The sequence below is a fragment of the Anomaloglossus baeobatrachus genome, unplaced genomic scaffold (assembly GCF_048569485.1).
Source record: "Anomaloglossus baeobatrachus isolate aAnoBae1 unplaced genomic scaffold, aAnoBae1.hap1 Scaffold_567, whole genome shotgun sequence".
In the NCBI taxonomy this organism is placed as follows: Eukaryota; Metazoa; Chordata; class Amphibia; order Anura; family Aromobatidae; genus Anomaloglossus; species Anomaloglossus baeobatrachus.
Genome location: NW_027444928.1, coordinates 73,072 through 97,554, shown reverse-complemented (window position 1 = coordinate 97,554; position 24,483 = coordinate 73,072). Strand labels below are relative to the sequence as shown.

Sequence of the window (24,483 nt, the reverse complement as noted above, 5' to 3'; positions counted from 1 at the left end):
TGTTGTTCAACTCAGTTTGGAGCTAGCCCAGGAGCAGAGAGGACGTGTTTGTTGCTGTCTGCTGTGGTTTGTTTATTGTTGTCTTTTTTTTGTTATTACCTCCTTTTCCTTGTTCCCCTTACCCATATACATTTGGTTGCTCCCTGGTGTAGGTTTTAGGTGTGCATGAGGTTTTATTTTAACACTGTATGTTTTTCATATTTGGTGGGATTTTTGAGATTTCCGTCCTGGTCGGTCTCATGGGTGGTGGTGACTTTATCATCAGGGGCAAGTTGGAGACTTGACCTTGACTATCTTTTAAGTCTACAGTCTGTATAAGGGAAAGCACCGGGTCCCCAGTCTCTGGGTCAGCCAAGGTGCCCCGGTATTATCCTCATCCCCCATTACATAATAACCAGCCCACACCTTTACCTATCATTTTTCCCTTTTGTGAGAATCAGTATGACTCAGGCTGCAGGGTGGGCCCATCTTGGCCAGAAGATCGCAGACGAGGTGTCTGCATTTGGAAATGGTGCAGCAGTTGCAACAGGTGGTGGGCCTTTTGGTGGCTGCTCAATCTCGGCCAGAACCCAAGATGGCCCTTCCTGAAAAGTTTTCAGGGGAGGAGAGGTTCTGGGTGTCTGAGGGAGCCTGTTGCCTGTATTTTAGGCTCTGTCCCCATTCTTCGGGGACTGAGGCCCAGCACATGGGGGTCGTCATTTCATTGTTGCAGGGTGATCCTCAATCCTAGGCCTTCTCTCTACCAGCCATTCAGAGGCTTTGCGGTTGGAAGATGATTTCTTTGTGGCTTTAGCCCTGGTCTACGGTGAGTCTGATGGCGTCTCCCTGGCGGAATTTCAACTCCGCAAGATCCAGCAGGGGATACGCCCAGCAAAGGAGTACGGCTCAGAGTTTCGGAGATGGGCCACGGACACTCTATGGAATGACCTTTGTCAGGAACAGCCGGGGGAGTCACTCAGAAATCCCACCGCTGCCACCAATATGTCAGGAACAGCCGGGGGAGTCACTCAGAAATCCCACCGCCTGCCACGAATATGTCACGATCGGGGGGTAACAAGCAGGAGTCACACCCCTCCTTTATACCTCCCGACCGACAGACAGAGCCTGTGACGCGCTCTCTGGCGCCCCTCTTATAGTCCGGCCAATTATGGAATTGCCCGACAATAAGCAAGGAGGCCGCTATTCTTCTTATGCCGATACTTGAAGGACTCCCGGTGAGAGTAGGGTATATATTCCCCCGACCTCCGCGGACGGAATATATAAAATCCTTCCCAAATCTCACCGGCTGCCCCACAATGATCCTTGGCACAAACTCGCTGCCACCAACCGATTTACGGTAACTATTAAGCCAAACACACGGACGTAGGATTCAAGATCGAGATAACAGAACAGCCCAAGATTATTTATATAATTTAATCAGCCTAAGGCACACTAGAACTACAATATATACAATAGGGGATCTACAAAATATACAGTTATGTCAGAGTACAGTTACAAGCAAGATATGGATTACAAGCAGGCATACAATTCAAGCAGTTACCTTGTGCGTCTGGCCACAGGGGGGCGCTGTAGACCAGGTTTCCGGAACTCCCTCACAGGTCTTTCCCGACCAAGCCCCCGAGCAAAGAATAAGCTAAAATGTCCAAACTGTGGTTATCAATCCTGGCTTAATTCCTGTCCCCTCCTACCTTAGTGACCTCAGAGGGAGCACTGCTCCACCCCTGGCTGGAATCAGGATAATAACCAAAAAGGGGATATTGGCCATAACTTTGCCTGGGAACGTCGTAGGCGGACGCTAATGCTCTCATTGTGACAGTTATGAATTTAGCTGCAGAACGAGAGGACTCATGGCTTGTCTGCTAGTTCCCCACTGGCCGATATCACACCTGGGGTACTTCCAAGGTCCCCCTCCCATAAAAAAGGTGTGCCAGCATCGTCCGCATGCAGAGACACCATCTTTATGGTTGCCATATTTATCGGACGTACGGCTTGCGAAATATTAACCATATTTCACCGGAGTCTTTCTATCTGGTGGCTTCCAAAACCTGGTAATGAGATACAAACTCCTGTTACAGGGTCACGGCAGGGGGTCATCCTGTGTCCATTGTTCACAGCTCATCTTATCTCCATATCACAGGAGATTGCCTCTGCTGTGTGACTGAGGTTTGACACTTTTCTCTTGACTCTAGTCATCAAAGGATTCCGGTGATGTGTCAAAAGAAGGGAGGGGGGATGTCCTGTCAGGAGTGACTGGATCATAATTCATAGTCCTCTCTGGATTTACCTCACAACTTTGTTCTCCGGAGTTAGTTTGTCCAAGGGTTATCTGTTTGGTTAAGGGACTCCTTTCTGCAGTACTCCACACCCACGTGGCTGGAGGCCACCATGACGCTTGCCATTAGGGTGTATAGACGCCTCAGGGAGAGATCCACAAAGACCGGGGTTCCCTTAGCCAAGCTGGAGGTAGAGGTCCCACAGGTAGAGGAGGATGAGCCCATGCAGGTCGGGGTGCTCTCCTCTCTCATCCAGTCGGTTTTGGTTCACCTTGGAACAAAAACATGTTTTTATTTTGGATGTGAGGATCACTTTATTGTGTGCCCATCTCGTCCCAAATGGGTCCCCTCCATTGGAGCCGTACTGTTCTGGTCGCTTAGAGCGAGGCAACCAAGCCTTTACGGTTGCTGCTTTATTTCCCTCAGTGCATGGGAGGAATGCCCATCCCTCTTTTCAGCCTCGGTCTCAATGCTCTGATCATGAGCCGTATCATTCCGTGTCCTTCAGGACGCATAGTTCCTACGGAAAAAATGCTCGCAGCAGACCTTTTTTGTGGAAGGGTTCCTGGAGTGGGCATCTCCACTATTTGTCCTGTCCTTGCTTCCCTGGGGTTGAATCGGTGTTGGACAGGACTATTTCTCCCACTCTCCAGCCTAATCGTAAGCCCTGGTGTTTCCCCCGGAGTGGTGGTAGTAATGGTGCAGCTTCAGTATGTGGGTATATGATTAAACAAAACCCTCGGTGTTTCCCCCAAAGAGGTGGTCGATATGGGGCGACTGCAGTGTCTGGGTGCATGTATGGATGTCCAGAGATGCACGTATGCGAGCATGCTGATAATATATGTGCAGGTCCAGGCCTGTGGGAAAATGACTTTGCATGGGTACCCACTTATCACACCAAGTGGAGGGGTACGTCTGAGGGTCTGAGTGTGGACGGTCTTGATCCTTATCCTGTTGCGGATTTTAGTGACGCTAAGACCGTGCATCTGAATTCTACCCAGTACTCACCCGCAATGTCCTCTCCAGCTCTGCTCTCGAGAGGTGTAATCTCAATTGATCCTAGGTGGTGGTTCACATTGTTCGTGTAAAGGTGGTTGTTGGTGCATGGTCTTGAGAGTCCTGAGGTCTCTCCTTAAGGGGAGATTACTGTCACGTGTATAATGACAGGCTCATGATCAGAGTTCTCTATTACCATCTGAGAGCATACTTTTTTCCTTTGGGCAATTTAGCGTTCATCCCTTCCCTGGTGCAGCAGCAGACTTTCTCAGCTGTCTTCAGTTGAGCACTTCTGGGCTGTATTTAATCCCTCTACTTCCTGGAGAGATTGTTGGTTTTTAAAATCAGTTTGGAGCGGGACCAGGAGCAGAGAGGATGTGCTTGTTGCTGTTTTTTGTTGTTTTTTTCCCCTCCCTTATTAACCTTTCCTGTATACCTTTGGTTGCTCCCTGGTGTAGGTTTTAGGTGTGAATGAGGTTTTATTTTACCCTTGTTTTGTTTTTCATATTTGGTGGTGTTTCTAGAATTCCATCCTGGTTGGTCCCATTGGTGGTGGGGACTTTATCATCAGGGCCAGGACAGGAGTCAGGGCCAGGTTGGAGACTCGACCCTGACTACCTTTAAGTCTACCATTGGGATAAGGGACAGCACAGGGTCCCCAGTCTCTGGGTCAGCCGAGGTATCCCAGTATTATCCTCATTCCCCGTATCAATGCCTCCCTCGTCCTCCTCTATCACAGACAGCTCGCGCCCCCCCCATCCTCCACTATTACACAAACAACCCACACCTCCCACATCCTCCTCTATCACACACACACACACAGCCCGCGTACCACACTTCCTCCTGTATCACACACAACACACACACCCCGCGCCCCCCACATCCTCCTGTATCACACACAGCCCACGCCCCCCACATCCTCCTGTATCACACACAGCCCACGCCCCCCACATCCTCCTGTATCACACACACACAGCCTGCGCCCCCAACATCCTCTTGTATCACACTCACAACCTACGCCCCCAACATCCTCCTGTATCACAAACACACAGCCTACGCCCCCACATCCTCCTGTATCACAAACACACAGCCTACGCCCCCACATCCTCCTGTATCACAAACACACAGCCTACGCCCCCCACATCCTCCTCTATCACACACAGCCTGTGCCCCCACGTCATCCTCTATCACACACACACACACAGCCCGCGTACCACACATCCTCCTGTATCACACACACCCTGCGCCCCCCACATCCTCCTGTATCACACACAGCCTGCGCCCCCCACATCCTCCTGTATCACACACACCCTGCGCCCCCAACATCCTCCTGTATCACACTCACAGCCCGCACCCCACACATCCTCCTGTATCACACACAGCCCACGCCCCCCACATCCTCCTGTATCACACTCGCAGCCCGCACCCCTCACATCCTCCTGTATCACAAACACCCCGTGCCCCCCACATCCTCCTGTATCACACACACACAGCCTGCGCCCCCAACATCCTCCTGTATCACAAACACACAGCCTACGCCCCCACATCCTCCTGTATCACAAACACACAGCCTACGCCCCCCACATCCTCCTCTATCACACACAGCCTGTGCCCCCACGTCATCCTCTATCACACACACACACACAGCCCGCGTACCACACATCCTCCTGTATCACACACACCCTGCGCCCCCCACATCCTCCTGTATCACACACAGCCTGCGCCCCCCACATCCTCCTGTATCACACACACACAGCCATCCACATCCTCCTCAATCACACACAGTCCACACCCCCCACATCCTCATGTATCACACACAGTCCGCGCCCCCCACATCCTCATGTATCACACACAGTCCGCGCCCCCCACATCCTCCTGTATCACACACAGCCTGCGCCCCCCACATCCTCATGTATCACACACAGTCCGCACCCCCCACATCCTCATGTATCACACACAGCCTGCGCCCCCCACATCCTCCTCTATCACACACAGCCTGCGCCCCCCACATCCTCCTCTATCACACACAGCCTGCGCCCCCCACATCCTCCTCTATCACACACAGCCTGCGCCCTCCACATCCTCCTCTATCACACACACACAGCCCGCGTACCACACATCCTCCTGTATCACACACACCCTGCGCCCCCCACATCCTCCTGTATCACACACAGCCTGCGCCCCCCACATCCTCCTGTATCACACACAGCCTGCGCCCCCCACATCCTCCTGTATCACACACACACAGCCATCCACATCCTCCTCAATCACACACAGTCCACACCCCCCACATCCTCATGTATCACACACAGTCCGCGCCCCCCACATCCTCCTGTATCACACACAGCCTGCGCCCCCCACATCCTCATGTATCACACACAGCCTGCGCCCCCCACATCCTCATGTATCACACACAGCCTGCGCCCCCCACATCCTCATGTATCACACACAGCCTGCGCCCCCCACATCCTCATGTATCACACACAGCCTGCGCCCCCCACATCCTCATGTATCACACACAGCCTGCGCCCCCCACATCCTCATGTATCACACACAGCCTGCGCCCCCCACATCCTCATGTATCACACACAGCCTGCGCCCCCCACATCCTCCTGTATCACACACAGCCTGCGCCCCCCACATCCTCATGTATCACACACAGTCCACACCCCCCACATCCTCATGTATCACACACAGCCTGCGCCCCCCACATCCTCATGTATCACACACAGCCTGCGCCCCCCACATCCTCATGTATCACACACAGCCTGCGCCCCCCACATCCTCATGTATCACACACAGCCTGCGCCCCCCACATCCTCATGTATCACACACACAGCCTGCGCCCCCCACATCCTCATGTATCACACACAGCCTGCGCCCCCCACATCCTCATGTATCACACACAGCCTGCGCCCCCCACATCCTCATGTATCACACACAGCCTGCGTCCCCCACATCCTCCTGTATCACACACAGCCTGCGCCCCCAACATCCTCATGTATCACACACAGTCCGCACCCCCCACATCCTCATGTATCACACACAGCCTGCGCCCCCCACATCCTCATGTATCACACACAGTCCGCACCCCCCACATCCTCATGTATCACACACAGCCTGCGCCCCCCACATCCTCATGTATCACACACAGTCCGCACCCCCCACATCCTCATGTATCACACACAGCCTGCGCCCCCACATCCTCATGTATCACACACAGTCCGCACCCCCCACATCCTCATGTATCACACACAGTCCGCACCCCCCACATCCTCATGTATCACACACAGTCCGCACCCCCCACATCCTCATGTATCACACACAGTCCGCACCCCCCACATCCTCATGTATCACACACAGCCTGCTCCCCCCACATCCTCATGTATCACACACAGTCCGCACCCCCCACATCCTCATGTATCACACACAGCCTGCGCCCCCCACATCCTCATGTATCACACACAGTCCGCACCCCCCACATCCTCATGTATCACACACAGTCCGCACCCCCCACATCCTCATGTATCACACACAGTCCGCACCCCCCACATCCTCATGTATCACACACAGTCCGCACCCCCCACATCCTCATGTATCACACACAGCCTGCGCCCCCCACATCCTCATGTATCACACACAGTCCGCACCCCCCACATCCTCATGTATCACACACAGCCTGCGCCCCCCACATCCTCATGTATCACACACAGTCCGCACCCCCCACATCCTCATGTATCACACACAGTCCGCACCCCCCACATCCTCATGTATCACACACAGTCCGCACCCCCCACATCCTCATGTATCACACACAGTCCGCACCCCCCACATCCTCATGTATCACACACAGCCTGCTCCCCCCACATCCTCATGTATCACACACAGTCCGCACCCCCCACATCCTCATGTATCACACACAGTCCGCACCCCCCACATCCTCATGTATCACACACAGTCCGCACCCCCCACATCCTCATGTATCACACACAGCCTGCGCCCCCCACATCCTCATGTATCACACACAGTCCGCACCCCCCACATCCTCATGTATCACACACAGCCTGCTCCCCCCACATCCTCATGTATCACACACAGCATGCGCCCCCCACATCCTCATGTATCACACACAGCCTGCGCCCCCCACATCCTCATGTATCACACACAGCCTGCGCCCCCCACATCCTCATGTATCACACACAGCCTGCGCCCCCCACATCCTCATGTATCACACACAGTCCGCACCCCCCACATCCTCATGTATCACACACAGCCTGCGCCCCCCACATCCTCATGTATCACACACAGCCTGCGCCCCCCACATCCTCATGTATCACACACAGCCTGCTCCCCCCACATCCTCATGTATCACACACAGCATGCGCCCCCCACATCCTCATGTATCACACACAGCCTGCGCCCCCCACATCCTCATGTATCACACACAGTCCGCACCCCCCACATCCTCATGTATCACACACAGCCTGCGCCCCCCACATCCTCATGTATCACACACAGCATGCGCCCCCCACATCCTCATGTATCACACACAGCCTGCGCCCCCCACATCCTCATGTATCACACACAGCCTGCGCCCCCCACATCCTCATGTATCACACACAGCCTGCGCCCCCCACATCCTCATGTATCACACACAGTCCGCGCCCCCCACATCCTCATGTATCACACACAGTCCGCACCCCCCACATCCTCATGTATCACACACAGTCCGCACCCCCCACATCCTCATGTATCACACACAGTCCGCACCCCCCACATCCTCATGTATCACACACAGCCTGCGCCCCCCACATCCTCATGTATCACACACAGCCTGCTCCCCCCACATCCTCATGTATCACACACAGCCTGCTCCCCCCACATCCTCATGTATCACACACAGCCTGCTCCCCCCACATCCTCATGTATCACACACAGCCTGCGCCCCCCACATCCTCATGTATCACACACAGCCTGCTCCCCCCACATCCTCATGTATCACACACAGCCTGCGCCCCCCACATCCTCATGTATCACACACAGTCCGCACCCCCCACATCCTCATGTATCACACACAGTCCGCACCCCCCACATCCTCCTGTATCACACACAGCCTGCACCCCCCACATCCTCATGTATCACACACAGCCTGCGCCCCCCACATCCTCATGTATCACACACAGCCTGCTCCCCCCACATCCTCATGTATCACACACAGCCTGCGCCCCCCACATCCTCATGTATCACACACAGCCTGCTCCCCCCACATCCTCATGTATCACACACAGCCTGCGCCCCCCACATCCTCATGTATCACACACAGCCTGCGCCCCCCACATCCTCATGTATCACACACAGCCTGCTCCCCCCACATCCTCATGTATCACACACAGCCTGCTCCCCCCACATCCTCATGTATCACACACAGCCTGCTCCCCCCACATCCTCCTGTATCACACACAGTCCGCACCCCCCACATCCTCATGTATCACACACAGCCTGCGCCCCCCACATCCTCATGTATCACACACAGCCTGCGCCCCCCACATCCTCATGTATCACACACAGCCTGCTCCCCCCACATCCTCATGTATCACACACAGCCTGCACCCCCCACATCCTCATGTATCACACACAGCCTGCGCCCCCCACATCCTCATGTATCACACACAGCCTGCTCCCCCCACATCCTCATGTATCACACACAGCCTGCGCCCCCCACATCCTCATGTATCACACACAGCCTGCTCCCCCCACATCCTCATGTATCACACACAGCCTGCGCCCCCCACATCCTCATGTATCACACACAGCCTGCGCCCCCCACATCCTCATGTATCACACACAGTCCGCACCCCCCACATCCTCATGTATCACACACAGCCTGCGCCCCCCACATCCTCATGTATCACACACAGCCTGCGCCCCCCACATCCTCATGTATCACACACAGCCTGCGCCCCCCACATCCTCCTGTATCACACACAGCCTGCTCCCCCCACATCCTCATGTATCACACACAGCCTGCGCCCCCCACATCCTCCTGTATCACACACAGCCTGCTCCCCCCACATCCTCATGTATCACACACAGCATGCGCCCCCCACATCCTCCTGTATCACACACAGCCTGCGCCCCCCACCTCCTCATGTATCACACACAGCCTGCGCCCCCCACATCCTCATGTATCACACACAGCCTGCGCCCCCCACATCCTCCTGTATCACACACAGCCTGCTCCCCCCACATCCTCATGTATCACACACAGCCTGCGCCCCCCACATCCTCCTGTATCACACACAGCCTGCGCCCCCCACCTCCTCATGTATCACACACAGCCTGCGCCCCCCACCTCCTCATGTATCACACACAGCCTGCGCCCCCCACATCCTCATGTATCACACACAGTCCGCACCCCCCACATCCTCATGTATCACACACAGTCCGCACCCCCCACATCCTCATGTATCACACACAGTCCGCGCCCCCCACATCCTCATGTATCACACACAGCCTGCGCCCCCCACATCCTCATGTATCACACACAGCCTGCGCCCCCCACATCCTCATGTATCACACACAGCCTGCGCCCCCCACATCCTCATGTATCACACACAGCCTGCGCCCCCCACATCCTCATGTATCACACACAGCCTGCGCCCCCCACATCCTCATGTATCACACACAGTCCGCTCCCCCCACATCCTCATGTATCACACACAGCCTGCGCCCCCCACATCCTCATGTATCACACACAGCCTGCGCCCCCCACATCCTCATGTATCACACACAGTCCGCACCCCCCACATCCTCATGTATCACACACAGTCCGCACCCCCCACATCCTCATGTATCACACACAGTCCGCACCCCCCACATCCTCATGTATCACACACAGCCTGCGCCCCCCACATCCTCCTGTATCACACACAGCCTGCGCCCCCCACATCCTCATGTATCACACACAGCCTGCGCCCCCCACATCCTCATGTATCACACACAGTCCGCACCCCCCACATCCTCATGTATCACACACAGCCTGCGCCCCCCACACCCTCATGTATCACACACAGCCTGCGCCCCCCACACCCTCATGTATCACACACAGCCTGCGCCCCCCACATCCTCATGTATCATACAGTCCGCACCCCTCACATCCTCATGTATCACACACAGCCTGCGCCCCCCACATCCTCATGTATCACACACAGCCTGCGCCCCCCACATCCTCATGTATCACACACAGCCTGCGCCCCCCACACCCTCATGTATCACACACAGCCTGCGCCCCCCACACCCTCATGTATCACACACAGCCTGCGCCCCCCACACCCTCATGTATCACACACAGCCTGCGCCCCCCACACCCTCATGTATCACACACAGCCTGCGCCCCCCACATCCTCATGTATCATACAGTCCGCACCCCTCACATCCTCATGTATCACACACAGCCTGCGCCTCCCACATCCTCATGTATCACACACAGCCTGCGCCCCCCACATCCTCATGTATCACACACAGCCTGCGCCCCCCACACCCTCATGTATCACACACAGCCTGCGCCCCCCACACCCTCATGTATCACACACAGCCTGCGCCCCCCACATCCTCATGTATCATACAGTCCGCACCCCTCACATCCTCATGTATCACACACAGCCTGCGCCCCCCACATCCTCATGTATCACACACAGCCTGCGCCCCCCACATCCTCATGTATCACACACAGCCTGCGCCCCCCACACCCTCATGTATCACACACAGCCTGCGCCCCCCACATCCTCATGTATCACACACAGCCTGCGCCCCCCACACCCTCATGTATCACACACAGCCTGCGCCCCCCACACCCTCATGTATCACACACAGCCTGCGCCCCCCACATCCTCATGTATCACACACAGCCTGCTCCCCCCACATCCTCATGTATCACACACAGCCTGCGCCCCCCACACCCTCATGTATCACACACAGCCTGCGCCCCCCACACCCTCATGTATCACACACAGCCTGCGCCCCCCACACCCTCATGTATCACACACAGCCTGCGCCCCCCACATCCTCATGTATCACACACAGTCCACACCCCCCACATCCTCCTCAATCACACACAGTCCGCACCCCCCACATCCTCATGTATCACACACATTATCTGTCACCAGTGAACATCTCCAGCTTCTTCTATTACAAGCGGCTGTTTCTTTCTTACAGTTCGCTTTCTCTAAATTCTACAATTGTTTCTGCCACAGTCACACAAGAGTCTGGTCACATGGGTGTGATGTCATCACACCTCCTTCTCAACCTATCCACTGATGAGCTCCTCCCATAGTGATGACATCACCTCAGGTCCTTCATCTCAGCAGCTGCCATCCCCAACATCATCCAACACCTGACAGAGAATGGAGGAGGCGATGTCCGAAAGAATCATCAACTGCGCCCTAGAGATCATCTGCCTCCTGAGCGGAGCGGTAACTGCCCCATATACTGTGCTGAGGGGAGAGGTAACTGCCCCATATACTGTGCTGAGGGGAGAGGGCACTGCCCCATATACTGTGCTGAGGGGAGAGGGCACTGCCCCATATACTGTGCTGAGGGGAGAGTTAACTGCCCCATATACTGTGCTGAGGGGAGAGGTAACTGCCCCATATATACTGTGCTGAGGGGAGAGGTAACTGCCCCATATACTGTGCTGAGGGGAGAGGTAACTGCCCCATATACTGTGCTGAGGGGAGAGGTAACTGCCCCATATATACTGTGCTGAGGGGAGAGGTAACTGCCCCATATACTGTGCTGAGGGGAGAGGTGACTGCCCCATATACTGTGCTGAGGGGAGAGGTAACTGCCCCATATACTGTGCTGAGGGGAGAGGTAACTGCCCCATATATACTGTGCTGAGGGGAGAGGAAACTGCCCCATATATACTGTGCTGAGGGGAGAGGGAACTGCCCCATATATACTGTGCTGAGGGGAGAGGGAACTGCCCCATATATACTGTGCTGAGGGGAGAGGTCACTGTCCCATATACTGTGCTGAGGGGAGAGGGAACTGCCCCATATACTGTGCTGAGGGGAGAGGTAACTGCCCCATATACTGTGCTGAGGGGAGAGGTAACTGCCCCATATATACTGTGCTGAGGGGAGAGGTAACTGCCCCATATACTGTGCTGAGGGGAGAGGTAACTGCCCCATATACTGTGCTGAGGGGAGAGGTAACTGCCCCATATACTGTGCTGAGGGGAGAGGGAACTGCCCCATATACTGTGCTGAGGGGAGAGGGAACTGCCCCATATACTGTGCTGAGGGGAGGGGTAACTGCCCCATATACTGTGCTGAGGGGAGAGGTAACTGCCCCATATACTGTGCTGAGGGGAGAGGGAACTGCCCCATATACTGTGCTGAGGGGAGAGGGAACTGCCCCATATACTGTGCTGAGGGGAGGGGTAACTGTCCCATATACTGTGCTGAGGGGAGAGGTAACTGCCCCATATACTGTGCTGAGGGGAGAGGGCACTGCCCCATATACTGTGCTGAGGGGAGAGGTAACTGTCCCATATACTGTGCTGAGGGGAGAGGGAACTGCCCCATATATACTGTGCTGAGGGGAGAGGGCACTGCCCCATATACTGTGCTGAGGGGAGAGGTGACTGCCCCATATACTGTGCTGAGGGGAGAGGGAACTGCCCCATATACTGTGCTGAGGGGAGAGGTCACTGTCCCATATACTGTGCTGAGGGGAGAGGGAACTGCCCCATATATACTGTGCTGAGGGGAGAGGTAACTGCCCCATATATACTGTGCTGAGGGGAGAGGGAACTGCCCCATATATACTGTGCTGAGGGGAGAGGGAACTGCCCCATATATACTGTGCTGAGGGGAGAGGGAACTGCCCCATATACTGTGCTGAGGGGAGAGGTAACTGCCCCATATATACTGTGCTGAGGGGAGAGGTGACTGCCCCATATATACTGTGCTGAGGGGAGAGGGAACTGCCCCATATATACTGTGCTGAGGGGGAGAGGGAACTGCCCCATATATACTGTGCTGAGGGGGAGAGGGAACTGCCCCATATACTGTGCTGAGGGGAGAGGGAACTGCCCCATATATACTGTGCTGAGGGGAGAGGGAACTGCCCCATATATACTGTGCTGAGGGGAGAGGGAACTGCCCCATATACTGTGCTGAGGGGAGAGGTGACTGCCCCATATATACTGTGCTGAGGGGAGAGGTGACTGCCCCATATATACTGTGCTGAGGGGAGAGGTGACTGCCCCATATATACTGTGCTGAGGGGAGAGGGAACTGCCCCATATACTGTGCTGAGGGGAGAGGTGACTGCCCCATATATACTGTGCTGAGGGGAGAGGGAACTGCCCCATATATACTGTGCTGAGGGGAGAGGTGACTGCCCCATATACTGTGCTGAGGGGAGAGGGAACTGCCCCATATACTGTGCTGAGGGGAGAGGGAACTGCCCCATATATACTGTGCTGAGGGGAGAGGTGACTGCCCCATATACTGTGCTGAGGGGAGAGGTAACTGCCCCATATACTGTGCTGAGGGGAGAGGGAACTGCCCCATATATACTGTGCTGAGGGGAGAGGGAACTGCCCCATATATACTGTGCTGAGGGGAGAGGTGACTGCCCCATATATACTGTGCTGAGGGGAGAGGGGGCTGCCCCATATACTGTGCTGAGGGGAGAGGTGACTGCCCCATATACTGTGCTGAGGGGAGAGGTGACTGCCCCATATACTGTGCTGAGGGGAGAGGGAACTGCCCCATATACTGTGCTGAGGGGAGAGGGAACTGCCCCATATATACTGTGCTGAGGGGAGAGGGAACTGCCCCATATATACTGTGCTGAGGGGAGAGGGAACTGCCCCATATATACTGTGCTGAGGGGAGAGGTGACTGCCCCATATACTGTGCTGAGGGGAGAGGTCACTGTCCCATATACTGTGCTGAGGGGAGAGGGAACTGCCCCATATATACTGTGCTGAGGGGAGAGGGAACTGCCCCATATATAATGTGCTGAGGGGAGAGGGAACTGCCCCATATACTGTGCTGAGGGGAGAGGGAACTGCCCCATATACTGTGCTGAGCGGAGAGGGAACTGCCCCATATATACTGTGCTGAGGGGAGAGGGAACTGCCATATATATACTGTGCTGAGGGGAGAGGGAACTGCCCCATATACTGTGCTGAGGGGAGAGGGAACTGCCATATATATACTGTGCTGAGGGGAGAGGGAACTGCCCCATGTACTGTGCTGAGGGGAGAGGGAACTGCCCCATATATACTGTGCTGAGGGGAGAGGGAACTGCCCCATATATACTGTGCTGAGGGGAGAGGGGGCTGCCCCATATACTGTGCTGAGGGGAGAGGGGGCTGCCCCATATATACTGTGCTGAGAGGAGAGGGGGCTGCCCCATATACTGTGCTGAGGGGAGAGGGGGCTGCCCCATATATACTGTGCTGAGAGGAGAGGGGGCTGCCCCATATACTGTGCTGAGGGGAGAGGGAACTGCCCCATATATACTGTGCTGAGGGGAGAGGGGGCTGCCCCATATACTGTGCTGAGGGGAGAGGGGGCTGCCCCATATATACTGTGCTGAGAGGAGAGGTAACTGCCCCATATATACTGTGCTGAGGGGAGAGGGAACTGCCCCATGTACTGTGCTGAGGGGAGAGGGAACTGCCCCATATATACTGTGCTGAGGGGAGAGGTAACTGCCCCATATACTGTGCTGAGGGGAGAGGTGACTGCCCCATATATACTGTGCTGAGGGGAGAGGCGACTGCCCCATATATACTGTGCTGAGGGGAGAGGTGACTGCCCCATATATACTGTGCTGAGGGGAGAGGCGACTGCCCCATATATACTGTGCTGAGGGGAGAGGCGACTGCCCCATATATACTGTGCTGAGGGGAGAGGCGACTGCCCCATATATACTGTGCTGAGGGGAGAGGCGACTGCCCCATATATACTGTGCTGAGGGGAGAGGTGACTGCCCCATATATACTGTGCTGAGAGGAGAGGTAACTGCCCCATATATACTGTGCTGAGGGGAGAGGGGGCTGCCCCATATATACTGTGCTGAGGGGAGAGGGAACTGCCCCATATATACTGTGCTGAGGGGAGAGGGAACTGCCCCATATATACTGTGCTGAGGGGAGAGGCGACTGCCCCATATATACTGTGCTGAGGGGAGAGGTGACTGCCCCATATATACTGTGCTGAGGGGAGAGGCGACTGCCCCATATATACTGTGCTGAGGGGAGAGGCGACTGCCCCATATATACTGTGCTGAGGGGAGAGGGGGCTGCCCCATATATACTGTGCTGAGGGGAGAGGGAACTGCCCCATATATACTGTGCTGAGGGGAGAGGTGACTGCCCCATATATACTGTGCTGAGGGGAGAGGTGACTGCCCCATATATACTGTGCTGAGGGGAGAGGTGACTGCCCCATATATACTGTGCTGAGGGGAGAGGTGACTGCCCCATATATACTGTGCTGAGGGGAGAGGGAACTGCCCCATATACTGTGCTGAGGGGAGAGGGGGCTGCCCCATATATACTGTGCTGAGGGGAGAGGGGGCTGCCCCATATATACTGTGCTGAGGGGAGAGGGAACTGCCCCATATATACTGTGCTGAGGGGAGAGGGAACTGCCCCATATATACTGTGCTGAGGGGAGAGGGAACTGCCCCATATATACTGTGCTGAGGGGAGAGGTGACTGCCCCATATATACTGTGCTGAGGGGAGAGGTGACTGCCCCATATATACTGTGCTGAGGGGAGAGGGAACTGCCCCATATACTGTGCTGAGGGGAGAGGGGGCTGCCCCATATATACTGTGCTGAGGGGAGAGGGGGCTGCCCCATATATACTGTGCTGAGGGGAGAGGGAACTGCCCCATATATACTGTGCTGAGGGGAGAGGGAACTGCCCCATATATACTGTGCTGAGGGGAGAGGGAACTGCCCCATATATACTGTGCTGAGGGGAGAGGTGACTGCCCCATATATACTGTGCTGAGGGGAGAGGTGACTGCCCCATATATACTGTGCTGAGGGGAGAGGCGACTGCCCCATATATACTGTGCTGAGGGGAGAGGGAACTGCCCCATATATACTGTGCTGAGGGGAGAGGGGGCTGCCCCATATATACTGTGCTGAGGGGAGAGGGGGCTGCCCCATATATACTGTGCTGAGGGGAGAGGGGACTGCCCCATATATACTGTGCTGAGGGGAGAGGGGGCTGCCCCATATATACTGTGCTGAGGGGAGAGGGGGCTGCCCCATATATACTGTGCTGAGGGGAGAGGGGGCTGCCCCATATATACTGTGCTGAGGGGAGAGGGGGCTGCCCCATATATACTGTGCTGAGGGGAGAGGTCACTGTCCCATATACTGTGTTGAGGGGAGAGGGAACTACACCATATATACTGTGCTGAGGGGAGAGGGAACTACACCATATACGTAATCCACACTAGCCGGCACTGAGGTTCTGCGCAGGCGCATTACAATACTTTTGGTCTGCCCTGCCCAGGGCAGATGAGTGCGCCTGCGCAGGACCTCAGTGACGGCTGTGGTACCGTAGAATGGAGACCTCTATCCGACCAGTCGGCACCGCCCCTTAGCTGAGTATTATAAATTGATTTTTACGTTCTACAGATCGGCCTGGGCTCTTATATACAGGATGTTAGAATGCTGTATATAAGGGATGGTGGCCACAGCTTCTAGGCCCCAAATCTGGTGACAGGTTCCCTTAAAATTCCTATTTAGTAATATAATTATTCATTTAAAATTATTTTTCCCGATTAGCAAAGAACAGCAGTAACATTTTAGAAGGGGAAGTGAAAGGAAAAAAAAAAAGAGATGGGAAAGAGGAGGCAGGGAACACGTCTTGTTTGTAAATAACTCCCAATTTATTTTGCCCGAGGATCATCTTTCCTTTTTTTTATTTTATTTTTGTCACGCTGTGCTATGGGAGCACTGAAGCTCGCTGGGGATACAGCTTCAGAGTGCAGTACGCAGACAAGGCCACTAGAGGGCGAAAGAGTAGTCAATCTGGGTCAAGTCGAAATGTCACTTCTATACCAAGGGAGAATCAAAGCAAAGTCAGTAAACAGAGCCGAGGTCGGATACCGGGAGATCAGGTACACAAAGGGGAAAACCGTAGGGCACAGAGAACGGGAGGACAGGCCAGGGGGCGGAGAGGTAAGGCCGACCAGACAGGAAGTGAGGACGGTGGAGACAAGGACAGGCTGGAGTCAGGAGGGAAGGAGGTCAGAACCGGGTAGCAGGGCACAGTACAAAGGTCACTCACGGGAACTATCACACAGCAGAGCCGGAAATATTACTGGCGATGTTCCAGAGGTGCAGCGCCAAGATATAGCGGCCTGTCCTTCAGAACGAGGCAGATTTAACCCCTCACATGACCAGAGACCTAGAAGATAAAAATCTGCCATGGCTCAGCAGTGACTGAGCCAACCTATAAAAAAATTGTTTAAAAGAACAGAGAGTCCTCAGTGGTTGATACCTTTTAATGGCTAACTGAAAAGATGGTAATAATTGCAAGCTTTCGAGACTACTCAGGTCTCTTCATCAGGCATGGTATAACACAAAATCTGAAGAGTCACGTATTTATACACAACAGGACTTAGAATAGTGCAGTAAAAAGAAAAAAAAAAAAAAAAAAAAAAAAGAACAAGTTATATGAAACAGAACTATCTCTATGGCAGGGGGACAAGCTGTTCTAGCCATAAATACTGCTGCAGTTCAGTGTGAAAGTTTTATTGTCCTTTGATAAGGGTCTGGTCCAGGGCACCTTATTGTCCCAGCCCTGGACCAGACCCTTATCAAAGGACAATAAAACTTTCACACTGAACTGCAGCAGTATTTATGGCTAGAACAGCTTGTCCCCCTGCCATAGAGATAGTTCTGTTTCATATAACTTGTTCTTTTTTTTTTTTTTTTTTTTTTTTTCTTTTTACTGCACTATTCTAAGTCCTGTTGTGTATAAATACGTGACTCTTCAGATTTTGTGTTATACCATGCCTGATGAAGAGACCTGAGTAGTCTCGAAAGCTTGCAATTATTACCATCTTTTCAGTTAGCCATTAAAAGGTATCAACCACTGAGGACTCTCTGTTCTTTTAAACAATTTTTTTATCTCTACTGGCTAACACGGTACAAAGATATATTTTACTTGAGCCAACCTATATCATGACTTTTATTTTTGACCCTTCAAAATGCCTCTGCTGAGAATTTTTCATATATTTTCTTCCATACTCATGTGTATTTACTTATCTTTTGTTCTTTATTTTATTTCTTGCTACTATGAAAACATCTCATTGCTCCTCTAATAGAAATATAAGGTCGCTCCAAAAATTCAGGCCGTCCGGGACTCGTGCATTCAGCTCCAAGATCCAGAAGGCTTCTCTATTGAGACTCTTCCATTTTTTCCCCCTGGGGGCTTATTCCCCCTCTCTGTGCCCTTCACGTCTAAACTGGACAGGCCCCCCTATGTACTTCTATGAAATGCCAAAAAGACCTGATAGAGATTGTTGATCGGATGTCCGATATTAACAGTTACCTGCCTTAGTTCGAGGATTCACAATTTTGGAAAGGTGCCAACAATTTTGTCCAGCCCATTTTTGCGGTTTTTTGGGGTTTTTTGTGTGAAATTATGTCCAATTTGACTTTTTTTTTGTGTTGCTCCAATACACACAAAGTAAAAAAAAAATAATGAAATTATAGTAATTTTCTGGGAGAAATACGTGATTTTCTGCAACAATTTCAAGGGTGCCAACACTTTCGTCCAGGACTGTATACGTTCACCTTTCACTGCGCTTCATTGCTGGCTTTCCTCTAGGTGGACTTGTGTGTAGGAGTTCCAGGCTTTCAGCTCCGGGGGTTACCTTTTGGTAAACACCAGTTGAGTTCTTGCTGTGAGTCGGTTTTTCCTTCCTCGCACCTATTCCTTTCACTTTTTTTATGACTGTGTGTTGGTTTTCTTATTTTGGCTTTTTGTATCTTTCTGCACACCTCCATCACCCCCTTGAAGGAATGTGTTGTAGCCGCCCATCTGGTCCTTCAGGAGGTACGAGAAACCCTTAGAAGGCCTTTTGGGGTCACAGGTGGTGTTTTTAGTAGTGCGGTTAGGGTCTTTCTAGTCTGTACAGGGACCAGTTGGGTCGGGGCTTTTTGTCTTCCAGTAATCGGTCTTCCACTTTTCATAAGTGTGTCCGTTTTTATCATCAGTTGTCATCGCTGCACGGTCCGTCAGTTTTTACCATCACTCCTTTGTTACTATCATCCGTGTATGGTCCGTTTCTCTGTTTTTACAACCAGTTTACGCCGTTTACGACCCTTGTCCCTTTTTACCATCAGTCATCAGTGTTTTTCACAGATTAATAAATGTCAAAGCTTCTCCTAGCTTTTCTAATGTTCAATATGTGCAGCAGCACACTGATTGTACACTGACGCTGTCTGTGGTTTTCATGGAAGCATAGACTAATTTTGGCATTTTTTTTTTTTATCCGTGACACTGGAAAAAATGGAGATGTGAACAGCAGCATAAATGGGTACTTACAATACAAAAGTTCAGAAAACCCATCCTTTGGATATCTTAAGACTCCAACAACTTCAAAATACGAGAGACTTGAGTCAGTATCAAATTATACATATTTTATTTTATGGATTGACAGTACGTACAAAATATTTTTTACTCTTTACAAAAAAGATTAAAATATTGTGCTCAGTATTAGAGCAATTTAATCCCAGTCAAAGACAAGTCTGATCTGTGGGGTCCATAAATTAAATTAATTAAGCATCAATGCACACAAGCAAGCATGGGAGATAGTCGTGGTGAGAGGAGTAATAATACTCTTTTTAATCCTATACCTCTTATTTTCCATCCAATCCCTATAATAAGAAAAAATTATATTCCAGCAGGGCACACAAAGGGGGGGGGGGGTTACCCCGACACAGTGTATGCAGTCAACTGCCAGGTCACTAGCTCCCCAAGCTTTGTCAATACATAGTAATGCTCGTATGCATCTGATCCTCAAATAAATAAAGTTAAATCGATTTAATATTTACCCATAATGGAAGTGGACCACCCGGACAGGTCCCCGACACGTGTTTCGCAACTCGCTTCTTCAAGGGGGCCCCTTGTATTGACAAAGCTTGGGGAGCTAGTGACCTGGCAGTTGACTGCATACACTGTGCATTTACCACTTCAGATGCGTGGGGGTTTGTTTAATTTCCCCCACTGCATCTGTGACAAAGTGGTGATATGCGTGCTACATAGCAGCACCTCTCAGGACATAATTGTATGAGAAGCAGGAGATTAGGAGACTTATGAGTTGTTTGCTGATGCACTGGAGCTGTGGATATTTGAACGCCGCTGGTGTAATTAATTAGATAAATTTTAAATAACATTTTGATGGCTTTATTGCGGTATTTTTGTACCACTGCTCCTGTTGAATTTGGGAAACCCCTCTGACCCAATATATAAAATCAATATTGATGACAAATAATTTCGGGGTAACCCCCCCCCCCTCCGTGTGGCCTGCTGGAATATCATTTTTACTTATTATAGGGATTGGATGGAAAATAAGAAGTATAGGATTAAAAAGAGTATTATTACTCCTCTTACCACGACGATCTCCCATGCTTGCTTGTGTGCATTGATGCTTAATTAATTTAATTTATGGACCCCACGGATCAGACTTGTCTTTGACTGGGATTAAATTGCTCTAATACTGAGCACAATATTTTAATCTCTTTTGTAAAGAGTAAAAAATATTTTGTACGTACTGTGAATCCATAAAATAAAATATGTATAATTTGATACTGACTCAAGTCTCTCGTATTTTGAATAAATGGGTACTTGTTGTATCCGTTACAAAAACATATTCCACACGTATGAATGAGTCCTAAGGATGATTATTCGTACAGGTCTTCGTTGGTCTATAGGACCTTCGGCCAGGACTGACTTCTCGGCAGACCTCTGAGGGCCCGATCCAGGCCAAGTCAGATTTAATTTCTGATTGGATTCGATGTTTCCCTCAGTTCTCTGAGAGGCTTTGTCAAACCTAGGCAATTTTTGTCACCCTATATTCCAGAAGCTACCTGGTGTTCATGCCATTTCAGTCCTCTTCTTCAAGGAGAACACTTTCACACTTTGGATGTTAGAGGGGCTTTTTGTCACAGGATGGTAGGGGATAACAGGGGACCTGGGCTCCTAAAATCCTAAACATGCTAGCAGGCTGGGGGGGGGGGTTGTTCTAGCTTTCCCTGATCACAGAGATACATCTGAAGGTGACAATGTCTGGGCCGCCTTCCTACCCCTGCTCCTGATCAGCTCTGATCTTGTACCCTCTCCCTATCTCGGGGTGTAAGGGGGGCCAAGACAGGAGCATGTAAACACCAGTAATGATAGACAAACAGGCAAAACCAAAACTCTTATCACCCAGCGCACTCACAGAGAGTAATGAGACAAGTGATAAGGAGGAAAACTAAAGCAGAGAAGAAATAACCAGACAACAGGAGGTAATCCGCAGCACACCAAGCAACACGCAGCAAATCACCAGACTGGGAAATTAATAACACACGGACCGGTGTAGCAGAAAGCTACTGTATAGTTGGCATGCAAAGACAAATTCTTTGATCTTAAAAAGGCAGGGAGTACCTGTGAAAAGTCTCCGGTAACATGTGATCAACAATATAACCAGCCGGCTAGCAAAAATTAATTCTTGCTAGTCCGATCACTAATGAGCACACAGCTGGTCGACTTCCGAGCCTACCTGTGCAACTCCGAAAGTATAGTGAGGAGTGTCAGAGTCTGTGGTCTGAACCGTGTCTGATGCCGCCATGACACACTTCCACATGAGCTATGCCAGTTGCTTGGCTGACCATCCATGCTCGGGTACTCATTAAGAACAGTTTGAAGCTTGGATGGATGCGACTCGAGCACCTGAGTATAATGGAAGTTATTTGGAGCCTCTAGCATATTTCCATAAGATTTCCCAGAAAAATGCTCCAGTCACCCTTTGACTTCCATTGGACTTGGGTGTTTGAGTAGTGCCCATCCGGGCATCCCCCTGCTCGTGAGGAGTACCAAGCACCCGATCACGCTAACGCTTGCTCCATATATTTTATAGTCACGTCTTCACACCTTCCTACAGCCTTTAGCTTTTAGCAGAATATTATTGTCTTGATCTGGCTTTTTATTTGGCATTTCTCTTGCACAACGTAAAGGTAGAATAACATCTCCTGATAATTTTGATTGTCATACGTCCAGCATGATAGCTGCACTATTTTTCCTCGGTTTATTCTTATGCTTATTGTCCATTATGTATGTTGTGATGGTGCATTCTCTGTTTCTCGAGCATTTTGTCTTTTTTGTCTGTTATCCAGCATAGCTGGTTGTCCGGGTCCTCACGGTCCCATGTGCCCTCCAGCCCACTGGGTAATAATCTCCGCACTGACCTGCAGCTTTGTGAATCTACTTCATCAGGATTAATTTGTATCTTCTTCATTTTACTTGTTATTCCCCTGTTTGTCTCACCTACCATCCCGACTAGGGTCCACGTACCCCGTCGTGCCCTGGCCCCTGCCCGGTGATGGCACAAGGCCGCCGGCTGTCCTCCTCGACAGTCCGTGCCCCTTGTCACGATCCCCTGCGACCGGGGTCCATCTCCTACCAGGTCCAGACCAACGTCTGCTACCTAGTAGCTCCAAGGAACCCATCTCCTGCCCTCCTCTCTCTCTCTGAGAGCTACTTCTCTTCTGACTGTCTCCTGACACTCCTGACCCTCCCTTAACCAACCTCCCAGGTGGGCGACCCTATTCCACTCAGGCTGTCCACTGGTGTTTGGTGGGTGTGGTGCAGAGTGTTCCTAGGGTTTTGATTAGCTTGTTCCTGGCAACACCAAAGGTTAAGGACTCGTAACCAAGGAGGAGGTGGAAATTGTACAGAAGGGCAGATTGCACAATACCCTTTGACGACCTGAAAGGCCAGGGCGTCACATTCCCCCTTGGTTAAACGTAGCTAGTCCCCGAGCTACAGGACATCAGAGGTTTATTTATATATATATATTTTTTAAACTGTAGAAAGGTAGAAAAGTTAACATTTTTATTCACATTTTCATCCCACATCAGGGAGGCTTGTCACTTAAACGTTACCAACATTTTAAAGAGTTCATCTCCTCAACAATGGGACGCTACCGATTTCAATGGTAGCGGAGACTCAACCTGCTCCTGCTTTCCTCAAATCTTCCTTCTCCCTCCGGGCACAGGCAACGATCTACCGCTGCTGTTAGTCTTGGGTTGTCATCTCCGGTTTCAGCTTTTGCTGGTGTCGTTCCCAGTAGGGGGCATCAGCGTCCGGCCTCAGCTCCCTAGCTGGCTCTGGCTTTAAGTGGACTCCTGCGGACCCAACAGCCGATGGGACGCCACGCGGCAGTGGAACTTGTGGATCTTTAGGCTCCACTTCCGCCTCGGTAAACTGAAGAACCGACTGCTCCGCAGCCAGGGTTGCAGGGTTCGGGTGCTCCGCCTCTGAGTACGGGCCCGGTGATGTGGCCGGGTCTGGTCTGGCCGGTGTCTGGATGACCGCTGTTGTGACCGGGATGAGGGACAGAACTGGGTATCTGCAGCTGGAGCTTCACTTAAAGGCACCGAAGGTTCCACTGCCGGGGTGGACGTGGGGTGCTTGGCGTCTGCCGAGGACTGGGTAGGTGATGGTGGAGTGCTCACCGCGAGCAGGGGCGGTCCGGATCCCTCAGCCACTGTGGCCAGATTTGGGCAATCAGTAGCGACTGGGTAACTGCTTACCCTCTCTACACGTGGGATTTCAATCTCACGGGCTCGCACCGCCATCGCCAGGCTCCTCATCTCTTCCCTCCAGTGATTCAAGATGAGCAGAAACTGCGTCCGCATTCTCCTGCACAGCTGCTCTGTCTCCTTCTCAATTCAGGTCACGGTCCTGGGAACAGCACGCTCCAGTGACCAGTCTCGCGCATCCGCCATCTTCCCTCTGCGCTGTCCAGGAACGTTATGGCTGGAGTCCCTGCTTCTCTTCCGCTGTTGTTACATTCCAGCACGCCCCCTCGGTTTTCACTCAGCACTCCTTCGCGCACTGTGGCCCTCTGGGAACCTCCGATTCCGGCCTCACACTCAGGACGAAGGGCGTGG

At 52.3% G+C, this 24,483-nt stretch overlaps 1 protein-coding gene across 1 annotated transcript in view; it reads left to right on the top strand.

Annotated features, from left to right (window-relative positions):
* Positions 1-11,617: 11,617 nt before the first annotated feature.
* Positions 11,618-24,483, top strand: part of LOC142284274 (uncharacterized) — a 29,388-nt gene continuing 16,522 nt past the window's right edge. Inside the window, exon 1 of the mRNA XM_075333187.1 lies at positions 11,618-11,773. Coding sequence (XP_075189302.1) covers positions 11,672-11,773 — 102 coding nt within the window. The 5' untranslated portion in view covers positions 11,618-11,671. The remainder of the gene's footprint in view (positions 11,774-24,483) is intronic.